General features: G+C 44.9%; 1 protein-coding gene across 4 annotated transcripts in view; it reads right to left on the reverse strand.

The window, feature by feature from the left end:
* Positions 1–21257, reverse strand: part of VSIG10 (V-set and immunoglobulin domain containing 10) — a 37493-nt gene that overhangs the window by 6026 nt on the left and 10210 nt on the right. For 3 of the 4 annotated variants that reach the window (XR_013831214.1, XM_079942075.1, XM_079942074.1), the window contains 4 exons: positions 11807–12109; positions 9865–10125; positions 2973–3266; positions 80–190 (listed from right to left, as the gene is read on the reverse strand). Coding sequence is in view for 3 of the 4 variants with exons in the window: in XM_079942075.1 (XP_079798201.1) it covers positions 80–190; positions 2973–3266; positions 9865–10125; positions 11807–12109 (969 nt within the window). In the remaining variant the exon portion in view is untranslated. The remainder of the gene's footprint in view (positions 1–79; positions 191–2972; positions 3267–9864; positions 10126–11806; positions 12110–21257) is intronic. The other variant, XM_079942076.1, reaches the window with a different exon arrangement.

The following is a 21257-nucleotide window of genomic DNA, read 5'->3' on the forward strand; positions in this document are numbered from 1 at the left end:
CCCACCCACACCCTCTCAAGAAGCCTGAGAGAGAAGCAAAGGGACCCAGGAAGCCCTTACCGTTCCGGGAAGCCCTTACCTTTCCAGCAGAACACAGGGCTGTAGTACAACAGAAGCCCAGAGATAATGGCCAGTCCCAGCAGAAGGAGGCTCACGATGGTGCCCACAATTCCCCCGATGTTTACAGGTTCTGCAAAGACAAATCATACCCTTGACTCGGCCACGTGATACAAACAGCTAGGAGGGCAATACCTCCCCTCCTCTGCCTGGATCCTACTCTTATCTCGGTTTCATGACCTTGGGCAAGGCATATGACCTCTCTGCAGAGCAAGATAAAGATCTCATTTTTCTACTTCAGTTTGTGGGAATCAAACAAAGCCTGTGATGCAAAAGAATACTGGAGGGAGGCGTGGTGGTGGGATGAACTGGGAGATTGGGATTGACATATATACACTCATATGTATAAAATAGATAACTAATAAGAATGAGTTATATAAAACTAATTTTCTATAAAAATATAAAATTCAAAAAAAAAAGTAAAAACAGAAAAAAAAAAAGAAGAACATTGAAAAGTTAAAATCTCTGTGTCTCCACCCATCAAGACTGCTGTTAAGGTCATAGTAATTAAGAGTGTGAGTTATTGGTGCCACAACGAAGTGATCAATAGAACACAATAGGGAGGGTCTTCCCTGGCAGTCCAGCGGCTAAGACTCAGTGCTTCAGGACTTCCCTGGTGGCGCAGTGGTTAAGAATCCGCCTGCCAATGCAGGGGACATAGGTTCGATCCCTGGTCGGGGAAGAGCCCATATGCCACAACTAAGCCCGTGAGCCACAACTACTGACCCTGCGCTCTAGAGCCTACAAGTCACAACTACTGAAGCCTGCGCGCCTAGAGCCCGTGCTCCACAACAAGAGAAGCCACCGCAGTGAGAAGCCTGCTCGCCATGACTAGAGAAAAGCCCGTGCGCAGCAACGAAGACCCAATGCAGCCAAAAATAAAAAATAAATAAATAAATGAATTTATTAAAAAAAAAAAAAAGAAAGACTCAGCGCTTCCACTGCTAGGAGCACGGGTTTGATCCCTGGTCGGGGAAACTAAGATCCCGCATGCTGCTTGGGACGGCCAAAAATATATATATATATTTAAAAAAAGAGAACAGAATAGGGAATCCAAGAACAGGTCCACACACAGAAGGAAACTTGATATAAGACAGACTAGTGAGTAGAAGAGGAACTCTTCAGGATGTGGTGCTAGACCAAATAGTTATCCAAATTGGGGGGTGGAGGAAACTTGATGTCTACCTCACATCATTCACAAAAATCAATTCTAGATGGACTAAAGAGTTAACTATGAAAGGCAAGTGTTAAAACTTTAAGAAAATATGGAAGAATACTTTCATGACCATAGGATAGATAAGGATTTCTTAAGACACAAAAATTGCTAATGATATAAGAACAGATTCATAAAGTCAACAACATTAAAGTAAGAATGCCTGCAAATCGAAGGATACCATAAAGAAAACAAGAAAGACAACTGAAAGGAGATATTTGTAGCATGTAAAACTAACAATTAGCATATGGAATTTCTAAAGAACTCCTATATATCTATAGGAAAGGGGAAAACGTCAAAAGACACAATTATGTATTTCGCAGATGAAACATAAAGAGCAAATAAACATATGAAATAATGCTCAGCCTTCTTAGCAATCAGAGACATTCAAATTAGAACCACAGTGAGATTTCATTTTACACCTACTTGATGGGCAAAAATCACAAAGTCTGTGGGTGAAAATGTGGAATGACTGCTGTTGCAAATGGAAATTGGTATAACCACTCTGGAAAATAATTTGATGTTATCTCAGATAAAAATGCACATAACCTAACCTTCATTTCTACTCCTTGTACAAATATTCTAGAGAAATATTTGCCTGGGGACCTGGGTATATGTACACAAGGGGATGGTAAAAAGGTTTCCATAGCAACACGGTTTGTTCATCGCAACAAAAAAATCAGAAGCAGCACAGACATCCATCAGCAGGAAAATCAATAACTTAGTTGTGGAGTAGTGATACAATGGAAAATTATACAGCAGTACAGAGGTACAAAGTATAATTATACACATCAGCAGGAATAAATTCTGGAAACAAAATGTGGGATAAAAAAGGCAAATTACAAAAGACTACACTTGTATGGTAACAGCCATTTTTCAAAACTCTAAAACAAACAATATATTATGTAGAAATGTGTACGTATGCAGCATATTTTTTCTTAAATAAAACATGAAACTCAGGATAGTGGTCACCTTTTTCAGAAGGCCCAGGATAAGCCTGGAAACGGGCCTACAGGTAGGGTTGCCAGATAAAATACTGTGTGCTCACTTAAATTTGGATTTCAGATAAACAATGAATATTTTTTTTAGAATAAGTATGTCCCAAGCAATACTGGGGACGTACATTAAAAAAAAATTATTATTTGTTTTTCTGAAATACAAATTTAAGTGAGCATCCTGTTTTCTTAGCTGGCCACACTAGCCACACTCTCTGCAGGTAATTCCAGCAGTGTTGGCACTGTTCTATATCTTAAGTGGGATGTTAGTTTCCTGGGTGTTCATTTTGCTATTATGTTTCTCAGCTTACATTTTATATATATATATATATATATATATATATATATATATATATAAAAATTATATCTATTTTATACATGTATGTATTTTATTTTAATATATATATACTTTTTTTCCTTTAGGGTGTAACAGATATTAAATAACTTTTTTATCCCTATGCAAATGTTAGAGATTTAGGACTGGACAATAATTCTCCCATCCACCTTGTCAAGCCACAGGGAAGCAGAGAGGCCTTCTCCCAGATGGCAGTGACCCACATGTAGGGAGGCACCAAGCTGTCCCCATGATGATGCCAGGTCCTCTGAAGCTCTCGGCCCTCCTCCTCCTCCGGGGCCACTTCACTCACCTTTCACGCTCAACCAGATGTCCACCTCCCTCACCCCCACGGGGTTCTCAGCCCGGCAGACATAGTAGCCCTCGTCCAGGTCCTGGGAGCAGTTGCGGATGGTGAGGGTGGAGCTCTGGCCACTCTGGGTGATGAGGTGGTGGCTGCTGGGCTGGATGATGACCTCCGGCTGGGTGAGGTTGCTCAGCCACAGGATCTTGGCAGGGGGGTAGGCTCCAGACACTTCGCAGGTGAGCGTCACATTGCCTCCCACGAAACAAGTCTTCATGGGCTCAGAGAGAAGGGAGGGGCTCCCTGACCATCAGAAGAAGGTAAAGAAAGACAAACGTTGAAGGAGATTCAATCGGTGGTCTGAGAATTTCAAGAATATTACTTCTTCCAAACAAAGCAACTCCAGGAACTTCTGTACTGCACCTGGTCTCATATAATAATAAAAGCTAATATCTGCTGAACATTCAATGGGCTAGGCACCATTCTACTTATTAACCCAATTAATAATTCTCACAACAATCTTGTTATCCCCATTTTGCAGATGGGGAAACTGTGGCACAGAGAAAGTTAAGTAACTTGCTCAAAGTCACATGACTAAATAAGTGAGCAGCTAGGATTCAGGGGGAACAAATGTCCTGGTTTGCGTAAGGCTGAGGGGGTTCCCAGGACCTGGGGGCATTCAGTGCTAAAACTGGTGAAGTCCCGGGCAAACCAAGATGAGTTGGTCACTCTATGTAAGAATGGAACCCAAGGAGTCACGCTTTTGTGGTCCACATCTCCTTACTTCTTATGCTGTAAGCTTCTATGTATAATAACCATACTGATGAGATGAGATATGGGCACACAGCCTGACAAGGGTGTTCCAGGGGACAGAAGGCACCTGTATTAGTTTCCTGTTGCTGCTGTAACAAATTGCACAAACTTAGCAGTTAAAACAACACAAATTTATCCTTTTATAGTTCTGGAGGTCAGAAGTCCGAAATAATCTTGCAGAACTAAAATCAAGGTGTTGGCCAGAGCTGGTCTCTTCTGGAGGCTCTAGGTGAGCATCCATTTCCTTGTTTTCTCAGCTTCTAGAAAGGAGCCACCTGCATTCCTTGGCTTGCAGTCCTTTCCTTGAATTACTCCTACCTCTTGCATCTGTCATCACTTCTCACTACTGCATGTGACCCTCCTGCCTCCCTCTTATAAGGACCCTTGGGATCACACTGGGCCCACCCAGATAACCCAGGACACTCTCCCCATCTCAAAATTCTTAATCACAGATGCAAAGCCCCTCTACCATGTAAGGTAACATTATCACAGGTTCTGGGGATTAGGATGTGGACATCTTTTGGGGGCCATTCTTCTGTCTAGCACAGGTCTGTCCTAGAAAACTCAGAATGTGGCGTCCCTGTGGCCTTGGGGTCTGATTTAAGTGGGACACAGGGAGCTATGAGGTCTACTATGGCTATCTACTTGTATACTTTGCAAGAGAAGCCTTTTCCCAAAATGCACACCCTCTTGGGAAGGGTAGCAAATTCATCTTGGGAGGATTTATGAAATCCATATTTTCAGCAGCTGAGGGATACAGAGCAGCATGTTGGGTTCCTGCCCTGGAGAGTGAAACTACATGCTTCCCCTTGGCCGTTGTTCCAAGAGAGAAACTAGGGTTTCACTGCTGGCATCTGCGGAAGGGGCAAGGGGCAAGGGGATGGGGGTGGAACAACCCAGAAGCCTCTCTCTCTAGGTCAGGTTAACAGAAGAGAATACCCCAAACCTGGTTTTGCTGAGAAAACTCACCTGCGGACACTCCTTCTTGGATCAACTGTCAGATTCCCCCCATGTTGCTAAATCACTCCTTCCCCGCTTTATGGTTAACCAGAATTTCCTTTAGGGTCACAAAGCCAGCAGCAGTGACAAGCCTCATCAGTATGGCTGTATTTGGGGGTCCCAAACCAAAGTGTGGTAAATGGCCCCCTCCTCCTTTATTAAAAGCAAAACAAACAATTCCCCCAGTGCACCTCCCCTGAACCCCAAACAAACATCATGTACTTTTGCCAGACACAGCACTCACCCCTCAGACAGCTGTGTCACCATCCAGCTAGTGTGGCACCTATAAATTCAACGAGTTTCACTTAAAGGGATACTGCGTCAGGGGTGGGGCAGGTGCAGCTGGGCCCTCACAGATCTGCAAGAGGCGGACCACATGCTGGGGCGGGGCTCCATAACAGTAACACCGCAGCTTATCGTAGGCTGAGTTGGCGTCTTCAGTTTAGAGGCTACACACCATATAAAGAGAGATCTGGGGAGTTCCCTGGTCGTCCAGTGGTTAGGACTTGGTGCTCTCACTGCCGGGTGGCCCAGGTTCAATCCCTGGTCGGGAAACTAAGATCCCACAAACTGCGTGGCACAGCTGAAGGAAAGAAAGAAAGAGAGAGAGGGAAGGAGGGAGGGAGGAAGAGAGAGAGAAAGAAGGAAGGAAGGGGAGGGAGGGAGGGAGGAAGAAAGAAAGAGAGAGGGAGGGAGGGAGTGAGGAAGAAAGAGAGAAAGAGAGAGAGGGAGGGAGGGAGGGAGAGAGAGAGAGGGAGGGAGGGAGGGAGAGAGAGAGAGAAAGAGAGAAATAAGGAAGGAAGGAAGGAAGGGGAGGGAGGGAGGGAGGAAGAAAGAGAAAGAAAGGAAGGAAGGAAGGAAAAGAAATGAAAGAAAGAAAAAAAGGTAGATAGATAGATAGATAGATAGATCGATCGATCGATCGATCTGGGCAGCAGGATTCCCCAAAAGCATCACTTTTCATCAGCTTGGGGGCTACACTGCCCTGGATCCCTGAGGTGGACGTTAGCATTACACTTCAGGGTCGTACTAGTCCTTTCAAGTGGAATGATCCAGACACCCCTCGCCTGCAAGGGCCTTGCTACTCAAGGTGTGGTCTTCGGACCAGCAGCATCAGCACTTCCTGGACGCAATTAGAAATGCAGATATTGTGTCCACCCAGACCGAGAGAGTCAGAACCTGCATTTTAACCAGACCCCCCAGGTGACTTGTGTGCACATCCAGGCTCGAGTGCCCAAGAGGGAGGCGGGGAGAACTGGACGGCGTCAGAGTCCGAGAAGGGCCCAGGCTCTGTGCTTGCTTCCTGTGCTCCTGGAATTGGGAAAACTTCTGGTCAGCTCCCTTCTGCAGACACATTTCTTAACCCTGAGCACATATTTAGATTCAAATTATTGGTCAAGTCTCAGGGGTCACAGGAATAAAGACTTAGGCAAGATCTGCAAATAAAATGGAAGGGTAAGGGCGAAGTAACACAACCCCACCAGCTGCCTCTGCTAATTTCACCCTCTCTCAGCATCGGTCCATCATTTATTCACTTCCTGGGACTTACTGTCCATAACACACTTCAGACATCCTCATTATGTACCACTCTGAGTGTGTATACTGCTTTCTATTTGCAGTCTGGGCAAGTCGGCTGCCTCTGTTTCACCATCAGTAAAATGGAGCGTCCTCCCCAAACTCATGTCCACCTAAAACCCCAGAATGTGATCTTATTCGGAAATGGAGTCTTTGCAGATGTAACTAGTTAAGGTAAGGATCTCAAGATGAAATCATCCTGGATTGAGGGTGGGCCCTAACTCCAAGGACTGGTATCTTATAAGAAGAGGAGAGGCCACAGGGAGACATACACACAGAGGGGAAGGTCACATGAAAACAGATGCAGAGACCAAAGTGATGCAGCCACAAGCCAAGGAACACATAGAGCCGTGAGGAGCTGGAAGAGGCCAGGAAGGATTCTCCCATGAAGACGCTGATGGGAGCACGGCCCTGCCGACACCTTGATTTCAAACTTCTAGCCTCCAGAACTGAGACAGAATAAACGGCTGTTGTTTTAAGCCACCAAGTTCGTGATACTTTGTTACAGCAGCTCCAGGAAACTAATTCTGAGGGATAATACGAGCTCTCAGCTCACAGGGTGATTGAGGACGGAACGAGATACTGTGTGCAAAACACTTGGCACCTGCACTCTATCTGCACTCAGTAAATGTTAATGTCACCATCGCAGTTGACCCTTGAACAACATGGGGGTTGGGGGACCAACCTGGGAGAAATCTAAAAATCCACGTCCTGCTCTCTCTGCCTCAGAAGCAAAGGAATTGATAAATGACTCGCCCAAGGACAGGAAGCTGAAACAGTCTGGATAGAATCAGGACTCAAACCCTAGTTCTTTTGATTCTATATCCTGTGATCTCTAATCAGACACAAACTTTTCCCCACAGTGAGTTAATTTAAAGATCTGTTAAGTGAAAATACAGATACAACATTTATTGAAAAAAATTCACATGTACGCGGAACCGCGCAATTCAAACCTGTGGTGTTCAAGGGTCAGTTGTATTTGTGATATTGTCATTTCCTGCTCCACATTGGCCAGACTTCTCTCTCCAAGTAAAGTTTAAGTCCTTTAAAGGCAAAGACTTTGTATTCCTCCACAGTACCTGGAACCATGCTGAGCACCTAAATCCTACCCAAAAAGATTTGCTAGATCATGTGTGGAAGGTCACCAGGAAAGCAGTCAGCACTACCTGGATAAAAGCAAGGGCGCTGGGGTCAGACCAGCCTGGCTATGTGTTGGCTCCGTCACTTACGAGCCAACTGATCTTGGGTAAATTAGTTCCCACATGTTATCATCTGCAACTTACCAAATCATTCTAATTTGCAGGCTACTGTGAGGATTACAAAGAGTAAGTTAATAAGAAAGAGTCAAAGACCATCTGAGCGCAGCAACCTCAAAGAACAGGACTGAGAGGGGACTTCCCTGGTGGTCCAGTGCTTAAGACTCCGTGCTCCCAATGTAGGGGGCCCGGGTTCGATCCCTGGTCAAGCAACTATCAATAGATCCTGCACGCTACAACTAAGACCCTGTGCAGCCAAATAAATAAATAAATGAATATTTATGAAAAACAAAAAAAACGGTCTTCCCTGGTGGCGCAGTGGTTGAGAGTCCGCCTGCCAATGCAGGGGACACGGGGGTTCGTGCCCCGGTCCGGGAAGCTCCCACATGCCGCGGAGCAGCTGGGCCCGTGAGCCATGGCCGCTGAGCATGCGCGTCCGGAGCCTGTGCTCCGCAACGGAAGAGGCCACAACAGTGAGAGGCCCGCGTACCGCAAAAAAAAAAAAAAAAAAGAACAGGACTGACAGAGGTGAACATTTCAAAATCAGAAACTGCTCATCACTAGCAGAAATGTGGTTTAGGAGCCAAATATGCCAGAAAAATATCTATAACGTGCATGACAGTTCTATGAAATTAACTGACTCTTATGGAATAATAAGAAAAGATGAACAAGCCAATAGAAAAATGGACAAAATATGAACAGATAATTCACAGACAATACATAGGAAGTCAGTACGCATATGAAAACTATCAACTCCACCAGCGATCAAAGAAAACCAAATGAAAACAATATGCCATATCCCAACTAGCAAACAGGAAAAAACTAAAAATTTAATAACACTCGATGTCGGTGGAGATACTGGGAAATGAGAGAGAGTGACTGCTAGGGTTTCTTTTGGGGGTGATGGAAATATTCTGGATTAGAATGGTGATGGTAGTATAACATTGTGAACATACTAAAAAAAAAAAAACAATGAATTATAAACTCTAAAATAGTGAATTTTAGGGAATTCCCTGGCAGTCCAGTGGTTAGGACTCTGAGTTTTCACTGCCGAGGGCGCAGGTTTGATCCCTGGTCGGGGAACTAAGATCCCACAAGCTGCACGGTGCGACCAAAAACTAAAAATAAAAAAAATAGTGACGTTTATATTATGTGACTTAAATCTCATTTTTAAAAAATGGTCCCCAAACCAATTGGGTCGGATTTGGCCCATGAGGCATAGTTTACCAAGCCCTGTCCTAGGGCAGAAAGCGAGTCTTGGTCCCTTCTGTTGCCCAAGGCCAGGTATGGTACCTGACACAGAGGGGACACCCAGGAGCAGTGTGCTGAATGAGTTAGTGGGAAGGGTGAACCATCTGAATGCCACTTGCCTGGGAAAACAAGCACCTGCTGACACAGCAGGGCTCACTTCTCAGCATGTCAGCTCTCCACAGCTGCACCTCTGAGGATTATCCTCGTAAACTGTGAGGACAACCTCACCAGGGCCAACACAACCCAACACACTCTGGCCCTGGCTTACTCATTGTATTGGTTTCCTGAGGCTGCTGTAACAAAGTACCACAAACGGGGTGGCTTAAAACAACAGATATTTATTCTCACAGTTAGGAAAGTCTGAAGTTCTAAATCAAGATGTCAGCACCTTGCCCTCTATGAATTCCTGGCCCACAGAAATCGTGAGATAATGACTGTTGTTTGAAGCCATTAAGTTCTGGGGTAATTTGTTCCATAACAGGAGATAACTAGTAAATGAACCTTGTCTGTCTTGTTCACTGCTCCATCTTCGGTACTTAGAAACTGCAAGGGAAAACCAGCTTGGACTACAACCAAGAAGTTTCATTAAGCATCTTTAAAGTTTGAAAGGAACGGATGAAGAGGGCATTTGGGGTTAGCAGATGCAAACTAGTATATATAGAATGGATAAACAACAAGGTCCTACTGTATAGCACAGGGAACTATACTCAATATCCTGTGATAAACCAGAATGAAAAAGAATGTGTGTATACATATATTTGTGTGTGTGTGTGTGTGTGTGTGTGTGTGTGTGTAACTGAATCACTCTGCTGCAGAAATTAACACAATATTGTAAATCCAATATACTTCAATTAAAAAAAAAAGCAAAAGGAAGGAAGAAATGGAAGGAATTCAGTTCACTCCAACACCCTGGGATTTCTCTCCCAGACCTTCTTTCAAAGGGTTGTCCCAGAAAAGAGGAAGGTGAGTGGACCCCAGAACCCCAGGACAAGGCAAAGCAGACTTACTGATCTGTACCACACAGCTGGCTCCCAACTCCGGCCCCACTATGTGGCTCCCGACACACTTGAACTTCTTGCCATCCAACAGCTGGGGCTGGTTCAGCATCTCAACCCCCAGCTTTGATGTCCCCATAACCACACCTCCTGGCTCTTCTGTCCACAGGAGGTCTGGGTCTGGGTATCCTCCGGCCCAGCGACAGCTGAGCTGCAGCGTGAACAGTCCTGGCGACAGCTCTGCCCAGCACTGAGGGGCTGACGGAGGGGGCGCTGCAAAACACCAGAGGACGTGGCCTTAATCACAGACTAAGATGAGCCACTGGGCTGACCCTATGGGTTACAGAACCAGGGTATCAGAGAAACATCAACCCCAGTTAGCGTACTTTGAGATAGCTCCTAGCACAAATTAGTGCCCTACACAAGTTGGGTTTCCTCGGCTGGGTGTTAAATCTTGGAAGAGATTTGCATTTCTCACTAGCCACGTGTGGCTATTTAAATTTTCATTAATTACAAATTTATTTCCTCCATCAGACTACTCACATTTCCTAGTCATCACACATGGTAGCTATTAGACCATACAGAAGAGAACATTTCCATCATCACAGAAAGTTCTACTGGGCGCTACTGGTCCCTAGAGGGAGTTGCAGGAAGGAGAGTTATTCATCCCCAAACCTCAACACACACTTTTTTTTTGCTATGTGCAAGTACCACTTAAAAGAATATATAAAAATTTAACAAATTACAAACCTGTTGTAACCTATGTGTTCATAATTATATATAAAATGATATATATTATATATGTATGTAGATAGTATATATATTATGTATGTCATATATCTTTATATATTTTATATCATATAAATAGAAATTTGGATCTTAACTTGTCGATATGTGGCATCTAAAAGAAAAATTATTGGAAATATACCAAAATGATGGTTAGAGTACAAGTGATTATTTTCTTCTTTCTTCTCATCTGTTTCCTACAACAAGCACATATGACTTTATATACGATAAATGTCATTTATGATAGACAGCATCGAGACTTACAAAGGCTCTGAATAACGTATAAAGTAAGTGTGTCATTGCCCTGCCTGCTAATTGTCATTCTCATCTCCCTTTGGTTAGCATGGATTAGGAGTGCACCCTGTGTTTATTTCTACAGTGGTTTTCCTCCACTAAATGTGTGCATAGGTGCATTGGGTTGTTGTTTCTTCACCTGAAAAATAAAGATTCATGAACTATTGGTTCTTAACAGCGCTAGAGGGCCTGTGTTCATGGAGAGCGTGACAGCAGATGAATGGATAAACAAATTGTGGTAGAACCATACAATAGATACTCTTAGGCCAAGAGATGAAAGCAAGTACTGACACAAGCTACAACAAGATGAACCTTGAAAACATGATGCTAAGGGAAAGATGCCAGTCCCCAAAGGTCATATAGGGTCTGATTCCATTTATATGACATGTCCAGAAGAGGCAAATGCATAGAGATAGAACATAGACTGGTGGTTGTCAGGGGCTGGGGGAAGAGGGCATGGGAGTGACTGCTTCACGGATATGGGGTTTCCAATTTGGGGTGATGAAAATGTTTTGGAACTAGATAAACGTGATGGTTGCACAACACTGTGGATAGACTCAATGCCACTGAACTGTACATCTTAAAATGGTTAATGTTATGTTATATACTTTCACCTCAATTAAAAAAAAACTTTAGACTTGGCATTAATTCCCCTCTATGACTCACAGGGACTCTCCCGTACTCCTAGTTAGCAGTGAGCTTCCAGAAGAGGCAACACTCTCTTTGACACGCGTACGTGTGTGTCGAGGGAGCTGCAGAAGCATGTTGGAACCTGTGCATCAGGTAAGTCTTTGTATTCAAAGGGGAGGCACAAACACGCAGTTCACAAAGGGTCAAGGTGAAGGAGTGGGGGAGGGGAGCACTTCTTACGCACAGTAGACCAGGAGCTCGGTGGTCACCTTTCGATGTCTCCCGCCAAGCATGTTTGTGGCCAAACAGCTGTAGTTCCCTTGGAGGTTCTGTGACATCAGAAACAGCTTGAAGCAGCTGGCCGTCAGGTTGTTTCCGAAGGGCTCGGTGCTAGAATCCGGGGCCCGGAACCACCACTCAACCATGGGCGGAGGCCAGGAGCTGCTGCTGCAGCAGAAATCCACCTGGGAGCCCTTGGCCGCATACAGCGTGCCGTTGGGGAGCCTGCCAGTGCTGGAGATGTTGACCTCAACCTGATAGGGGCCTCCTGGGAACGACAGAGCGGGTGGGGAAGGCGTAAGAGTTAACTGGAGCCCCTTACCAGCTCTAAGAGACACAGAGATGATCAGGAAGCAGCCAGTGAGGATGACAATATCAACCACTTATTGTGTGACAAACACTGCCGAGTGCCCTTAGCCATGCTTTAATTTACTCCTGAGCAATTCCGTGAGATTTACTGAGGGGATCAATCCTTACAGGAGACGGAAAATGCAAATCGCCCCTTTTCAAAAACACAGGTGAGTGGAAAGGATATCTGTGCCTTAAAGACTTAATATAGCAGGACTTCCCTGGTGGTCCAGGGGTTAGGATTCTGCACTCTCACTGCCAAGGGTCTGGGTTCAATCCCTGGTTGGGGAACTAAGATCCACAAAAGAAAAAAGAAGAGTTAACGTAGCAGGCCTGAGTGCTTTCCTTAGAAAGGCCTGCCTGCAAGGTTGGCCTGGGCTGGCAACTAGGAGCTTGGATTTCAGGGGGGTTCCCACCGTTCCCAGAACTGGTAAGAGTGGGGTTCACCAGGCCTTAACTGTTTGTACAAACAGTGTGGCTTATGCTGAACACCTGCTTTCCTTCTGAGAGTCTGGAATTTTGGTATGTGCTAGGCAGAGGATGCCTATGTGACAAGCCCCAGTGAAAACCTAGGGCGCTGGAGTCTCTATCGAGCGTCCCTGGTAGGTATTCCACACGTGTTGCTACAACTTGTTGCTGGAGGAATTAAGCGTGTCCCACGTGACTGCACTGGGAGAGGACTCTTGGGAGCGTGGTCCTCATTGTCCTGTGAGTTCTCCTAGAGAATCAGTGAAGCTGGGGGTGGTCTTGGGGACCCCTGGCACAATTTCACACTGAAAGACAAGAAACATTGGTTCCAGTCCCAAGTTTTAACTCCACTTACTAGCTGTGTGACTTTGGGCAAAGTATTTAACTTCTCTTAAGCCTCCATTTCCTCATCGGTAAAATGGGGGTGATGCTAGAACCACTTTATGGAGTTGTCATGACAATTAAATGAATTAGTATCATACAGCACTCAGAACAGTGTCAGAAAGGCCGTCCCACGATTGGTACCCAGTGCATCTAAGATCCTCTGTGTTGCCTCCACCAGAGACTTCCTCTTAAGAAGAGTCCAGAAAGGGCAATGCTTGGCCAAAGGGATAAATCTATGACTGAAGAATTTTGGACAAAAATATGCCCAGGGGATAAATTATTAGGGGGAGGAAAGGCTTTGCCAGATCCCCTCAAAGTACAGAAGCTACTTCCACCTATTCTGGGGCCATTGTATAACGATAGAAATTGTGGGTTTCTGAGGAAAATATTCTTGACAATATGCTTGTCTATCAGGGCTGGCTCCTAAGAGTTGCAATGATTTGCTGGAATCATGTCACCTCCCACAGAGGGTCTGGGGAAAAAATTATACTGTAGTTTAGGAGGTGCTCAAATATCCCATTGCCCGTTGCTGACTAGTTGGGTAGGTATGTAGACCAGCAGGTCCTAGGGAGTGCCCACAGCTGGCGAGCACCCAGCCAAGCACAGGGTACCTCTGTGGTATTGGTAGCCACACCTGGGCCAGCAAAGGCACTGTGTTAGATTGGACCACGTGGGTCTTCCAAATTGTGGTCTGGAGGGCCACAGAGGTCTGTCATGAACAGTGAGACCCCCAGAAACTGGCTGGGATGGGGCTTTTTTTTTTTTTTTTTGGACTGCGCCACGTGACTTGCGGGATTTTAGTTCCCCAACCAGGTATCAAACCCTCGTCCTTGGCAGTGAAAGCACCGAGTCCTGACCACTGGACCACCAAGGACTTCCCTGGGAGGGGCTTTTGACCAACACAATGCTGAGCAAAACATGGGTTTGGATAAAGGGAATGGATGAGAACGCTGTAGGCGGAAGGGTTAAAAAAAAAAAAGTCAAATGAGAGAACCTGAAGTGCCTTCTGAATTAAGTGTTCAAAGGTTACAGCTTTTTTATAAACCTTTGGGTTGAGTCTGCTTTCTTAATTAAAGCTGACACCATCTTCTTAAATCCCTGGGGTTCTTCCCTTACTCTGACTAAAAAGAAGGCGGTACCCATTTCCATCCCTCCCACCTCTCTCTCCACCCCGCTGATATTCCTAAACAGAAACCACCAGCCCTTTTTGCTTGCAGGGTGATGGAAGCAATCACTCGGAGAGACAGACAGGTAGGAGAGGAAACAAAAATAAAACAGCAAATAAATAAAAATACAGCGTGTTTACAAAGGTTCAGCATCTTATGGAGGCCTTGGTCATGTCAGTTTCTTGGATGGATGCTTTAGCCTAGTGGTTATGAACTTGGACTCTGCATTCAGACAGACCTGGGTGTAAATTCTACTGCCACTTCTAGACAGACAACCTTGAGCAAGTGTCCATCCCTCCTATTCTCACCCTCCTGTCCTTCCTATGAAATGAAAAGAACAGGAGTAACTTCTATCACCAGGTTATTGAAGGATCCAATGAGAGAATATAAGCAGAACACTTAGCCTGGTGTTTGACATGTGGTCAATGTTCTATGAATGTTATCTGACATTATTAACAGTAGTATACTTGTAGATTGATTCTAGAACATGCATCGGCAAACGGCCCACTGTTTTTGTACAGCCTACAAGCTAAGACGGTATGTACAGATGAACATCCACAATCGATTTGATGAGAGAGAACACTAACTTTGAACCCCAACTAAGTGAAATGTTATCCCTCCCCCGCCCAAAGAATCCCATTCTTCTCATTAGTAGGCCTGCACTACCAAAAATTGTACTAGGTTATGGGAATTCCCTGGCAGTCCACTGGTTAGGACTCGGCGCTTTCACTGCAATGGCCTGGGTTCAAACCCTAGTTGGGGAACTAAGATCCTGCATGGCTCACGGTGCGTCCAAAAAAAAAAAAAAATGTACTCAGTTATTATTATATTTTGAATTTTGTCAACAAAAAAAATGTGGAAATTTGTTTTCTCTCTTGTTATATAAGTACTTATATGATATCCTCGTTTTTACCTGTTGACTCAGAAAGACTAGAATATTTACCGTCTGGCCGCTACAGAAAAAGTTTGATTCCTGTTCTACAACAATCCACTACTGCTGCTGCCTTCCTGTTCTCTGTAGTCATTCTTGACATCAGAACTCACTTCTTTCCTTCCCCACCATAACTATAGGTTAGCCAGTCAAGTGTCTCAAAGAGTTAATTTACATCTCAGGGACCCACAAAATAGGAGATTCCCATCTTTGTATCTTGGGTTCTTTGACAAGACGAAAAGTTATTTTCCTACATTTATTCTTCACACCAGCATTTTTATTTGAAAATGACCTAAGAATGTACTGACTAGCCTCTGCTAACCAGTGGGTGTACCTGTTGTTCCACAGTGGGACAAGATCCTTGGGGAAACTTACAGAGTGTTTTGATATCACTTAGAGATGGAACATAAGGAATTCCCTGGTGGTCCAGTGGTTAGGACTCTGCGCTTTCACTGCCGAGGGCGCAGGTTCAATCCCTGGTCAGGGAACTAAGATCCTGCAAGCCGTGTGGCGCAGCCAAATTAAAAAAAAAAAAAAAAAAGAAGAAGGAGATGGAACATAGAGGTGAATATAACAACCGCATTGCCTCCCCACCTCCCTAGTGACCACTGATTCTGTCCAGAAGACCAAAACCCAGAGGTCCTCAGCCTCTTACAAGCATACATCTCTGCTTCAGATGAGCTTGGCAAGACTCAGGTTAATCAATCTTTGGGCAAAGTTCATCCCATCTTCTGACGGGGCCAGCAATCTTTCTTCAGTATGCCCAACATCCCCTTTCCCTAGGACCTTATGTTGTGATAGGGCACAGTGACACCATCACCATCACAGAACGAGTACAAATCAGATGGGCCCAGTTAGTCGGGGAACATGGGGCTTTCCTGAGACTCCCTTTCCTGGAAGTTGGGACTGGCAGCCACATTACTAGCTAAACAGGAGCACTCCCATCCTCCAAACCCCAAATCCAAAGGGGCTCTTGGAGGTTGATACAAACCAGCTTCCTCATTGCCCATGAGCCAACCAACTCAAATGCTCCCTCAACACTTGCTGGGCCTGAGAAAAATAGACACAGGGAGAGTCTGGCATTGTGTGCCACTCAGCTCCCCAGTGGCTAAGGGATCATCTCTTGAAAGAAGCACAAATTCTACCGGAATATGTTAAGGGCTGTGCTACCCGCTCCACCCACTCCAGGCTTTCTGCAGGTAAACACACAGTGGTTCTAACCTCGTATCCACCTGACTTGGAGGCAGAAGCGGATGGGTAGGTAAGTCAGTGAAATAAACAGCTGTGGCAATCCTGAACTGCTCTGGACTAAGGGATTTCTGTACCCTCAGAAGCAGCAGTCCCAATCTCAATGGCAAGACTCTTCAACTGCATCATTAACTTAACAAGGAACAGTGCAGAGTTCTTACTCCTGAGATGAATAACAAAGTCACATTGCAGTGCCCATTCCAGACAGGTTGTATCACCCCAGGCCTATAGAAAACCTCACTCCCTAGAAGGCAGAGGCACCAAATGCCCACTGATGGATAAGCAGAGATCCAGGTGGTAAGGAGGGAGAAAGCTCCCAGCCCTCATACAGCCAGCTTCATGTTTCTGCAGCATCTCTGTCCATTCACACATTCAAGGTCACTTACAGTTCTTTGTATATCTTGGATATTAACCCCTTATCAGATATATCATATGCAGCTATCTTCTCCCATTCAGTAATTGGCCTTTTTGTTTTGTTGACAGTTTCTTTCACTGTGCAAAAAGCTTTTTAGTTTGATGTAGTCTCATTTGTTTATTTTTGCTCTTGTTTCCCTTGCCTAAGAAGACATATCCAAAAAAAAAAAGTACTAAGGCCGATATCAAAGAGCATATTGCCTATGTTTTCTTCTAGAAGTTTTATGGTTTCAGGTCTCACATTTAAGTCTTTAATGCATACACCTCCATATCAAAATAATAAAAAAGATTAAACAATGGGCAGAGAAACTGAATAGACATTTTTCCAAAGAAGACATAGAGATGGCCAACAGACACATGAAAAGATGTTCACCATCACTGATCATCAGGGAAATGCAAAACAAAACCACAGTGAGATACCACCTCACACCTGTCAGAATGGCTATTACTAAGAAGACAACGAATGACAAAGTGTTGGAGAGGGTGTGGAGAAAAGGGAACCCTTGTGCACTGTTGGTGTTGGAACGTAAACTGGTGCAGCCACTATGGAAAACAGTATGGTGATTCCTCAAAAAATTAAAAACAGAACTATCACACAATCCAGCAATTCCACTCCTGGGTATTTATCCAAAGAAAATGAAAACACTAATTAGAAAAGATATGAGACTTCCCTGGTGGTCCAGTGGTTAAGACCCCATGCTTCCACTGCAGGGGTCATGGGTTCCATCCCTGGTCAGGGAACTAAGATCCCACATGCCATGTGGCATGGCCAAAAAAGAAAAAAGAAAAGATATGTGCACCCTTATGCTCACTGCAGCATTATTTACAATAGCCAAGATATGGAAGCAACTTAAGTGTCCATCAACGGATGAATGCATAAAGAAGATGTGGTACATATATACAATGGAATACTATTCAGCCATAAAAGAATGAAATCTTGCCATTTGTGACAATATGGAGGACCTAGAGGATATTATGCTAAGTGAAATAAGTCAGATGGAGAAAGTCGTAAGTGTATGATTTCACTTATATGTGGGATCTAAAAAATAAAACAAATGAAAAAACATAAAACAGAAACAGAGTCATAGATACAGAGAACAAACAGCTGGTTGCCAGAGGGGAGGAAGGTGAGGGAAATTAAGAGGTACAAACTTTCAGTTACAAAATAAATGAGTCATGGGTATGAAACGTCCAGTGCAGGGAATATAGTCAATAATTATGTAATATCTCTGTATGGAGCCAGGTCATAACTAGAGTTATTGTGGTGATCATTTTGAAATGTACAGAAATATCAAATCACTGTGTTGTGTAACAGGAACTAACAATGCTATAGGTCACTTATACTTCAGAAACAAACAAACAAAAAGACTCATAAAAAGAGATCCGATTTGTGGTTATCAGAGGTGAAGAGTAGGAGGGGAACTTGGATGAAGGTAGAAACTTCCAGTTATAAGATAAATAAGTACTAGGGATGTAATGTACAACATGATAAATATAATTAACACTGCTGTATGTCATATATAGAAGTTAAGAGAGTAAATCTTAAGAGTTCTCATCACAGGAAATAATTGTTTGCTGTTTAATTTTGTATCTATATGAGGCAATGGATGTTCACTAAACCTATTGCGGTCAACATTTCATGATGTATGTAAGTCAAGTCATTATGCTGGACACCTTAAACTTATACAGTGCTGCATGTCAATCGTACCTCAATAAAGCTGGAAGAAAAAAAATTTTTCTAACAAAACAAGAAAACAAAGTCACGTACAGATAACAACTTGCCACATCTCAGATTTTTTTCCCCTAGCTTCCAAGGCCATGTTAGAATATTTCCAAATTTTTCTCCTTAAGAGACTAAGTTATCAACCATGTCAGTAGAAAGACGGGAAAAGCAAGAGGCACGAAGGTCTTCTTCGAAAAGCCCAGACGTACTCACGGATGGGAACTTGAGATGCATTTTTCCCACAAGAATCCCGTCACCTCCTTAACCAGTTGATGGAGGTAACATGGACCAAGTGCATATACACCGTGTGCCCAACTCTATGCTGAAGTCTGTGCGTGTTTATCTCATGAATGTGTGCAGGGAATCTGTGCCTAGCTTCCACCATTACCCCTGAATTCACAGATGATAAAACTAAGGTTGGAGGAGTTCAAGCGACTTCCCCAAGGTCACAAAGACAACAGCCAGCAGGACCTGCGTTTGAACCCGGGCAGCTGGGCCTCAGAGTGTATGCCCTCAGCCACTCAGCAACATCACCACCCTCCCAGAAGTAGTGGTTGGGTCAAGCCTAATGCATTTTCCTAAATCTTCCATGCAGAAATGAGGGCTGAATTCCAATCTGAGATGCCAAGGCCTCCCCTTCTGCCACTGTCTGAGGAGCAAGAAGGGGCTCCCTGGTGCCCAGAAGGGTCTGGTGTTGGCCCGGGGTCTCTCGTGGAATGGGGACGAGGCCTGACGTTCCAGAGGGCCCTGGTGTCTGTGAAACCGGAGGACACCTGTGCTATGGACCGAACGTTTGTATCCCCCAAAATTCACATGCTGAAGCCTGTCCCCAGTGTGATGGCATCTGGAGGTGGGGCCTTCGGGAGGGGATTAGGTCATGAGAGCAGAGCCCTCATGAATGGGATGAGTGCCCTTATAAGGAGAGACCCCACAGAGCTTGCTTCCTCCCTCTCTGTTCTCCACCAAGGAGAGAAGACACACATCTGCCAACCAGAAAGCAGGCCCTCACCAGATACTGCATCTGCCGGCACCTTGATCTTGGACTTCCCTGCCTCCAGAACTGTGAGGAATAAATGTTTGTTGTTAAACCACCCAGACCATGCTACTTTTGTTATAGCAGCCCAAACTGACTAAGACAGCCTGTGTCCTGTTTTCACGAACAAGCCCTACACCAGTCAGGGACCCCCTATGTTTCCAAATGAAGAAGTTTCCTTAACACAAATCATACCACAGTAACTCAGGGAGCTCAAAACACCATTTGAGTTTAGTGATTTTTTTTTATGTAAATTCACTTTCATCATAAGAAGACCTTGCATTTATCTCCCTACAGGGCAATAATGAAACTAATCCAACCTCCAATAAACTTAGCCAATGATTAATAAGTCAGTGTCAGATAAAATCATCATAAACCGCAGAGAGTGATAATAAAAAAAAAAAAGCCCCCAAAGTTGTAATGCCACCTTACTCCTCTGAGGTCAAAAGCAAAGACACTTATTGACAAGACTGACATGAAGGAATTATTATTATTTTTGGCCGCACCGTGCAGCACGCGGGATCTTAGTTCCCTGACCAAGGATCGAACCCGTGCCCCATGCGTTGGGAGCACAGTCTTAACCACTGGACCTCCAGGCAAGTCTCGAAGGAATTTTGTGTGTGTGTGGGGGGGGAAAGGGGGTTCATTATTGAAAAAAACCTCTGCCACCACTGACGCTCAGAACTGGATGCCAGAAATTCCATCGCTACCCCCTCCAAGGAGTGCAGTAATGGTGGAGAGGGGTATGAAGGTGAGGATGCAGTGAGGAAAGAGGCAGGGTCCTGCTGAGGAAGGTAGGTTTGAGAAGGAAGTAGAGGAGGAGGCTCAAATCTTTCAGAAGCAGCAGCAGCCCAGCCCTGGGGCCTCCTAAGACTGCCATCTCAGGGGAGCACAGTTGCCCGGCTCTCCTGAGCCCTGTTGCGGCCACCACAGGTGCTGATGCAGTCTCCCTTATCCAGGAAGTTGTTCTGCTTCCTTCTGCCCCTGCCGTAAGCAAAGGTCTCGCAGAGCCTGGACTTCGCATTGTAGAAGTACCCAATGAACAGGGCCCTGCAGGGACCCACGTAGGGAGGCTCCAGGCAGAAGGCAGGGTGCAGGGCCTGGGCCTGGTTGCTGTTTTCACCCCCTGGGGTGCTGGCCACCAGGGTGCCCAGGAAGACTAGAAGGGCTGCAGAGAGGCAGAGCTGGCTCATCTTCGTGGCCTTGCAGGAGGGCTTCTCCCGAAGGAATTATTAATTACCGTTTGACAGCTGGAGTGAGGGAGGCCTGTTGGCACCCGCCCATGGGCTCACAGTGAGAACCAATCAGAACTGGGCCAAATTGGGTGACATTTTTTGATACACCCACATTCATTCCTGGCCATTCAGCAATTCATCCATGGCGTCTCCAGACCCAAAAACACTGCATTCGCAAATTCCATAAGCCTTAAGAGCTGGTGGAAAACGTACAAACCATCCAAAAATCTAGACGTGTCCTTGAAGCCTCTCTTTCCTTCATCCTCCACTTCTAATCCACCAGCAAATCTTGCAGGTGTACCTCCAAAATATTTTCTGAACCTGTACATTTTCACCAAGGTCAGTGCTGCTACCCTGACTCTGGCCACTAATATCTTACACCGCCGATTGGCTTCCTTGTGTGGTTTTTTGTTTGTTTCTTTGTTTTTAGTTTCTTTAAGTTCTTTTAAAAGAACTTAATGGAGTA

The sequence above is a fragment of the Stenella coeruleoalba genome (genome assembly GCF_951394435.1).
Source record: "Stenella coeruleoalba genome assembly, chromosome: 14".
NCBI classification, from domain to species: Eukaryota; Metazoa; Chordata; class Mammalia; order Artiodactyla; family Delphinidae; genus Stenella; species Stenella coeruleoalba.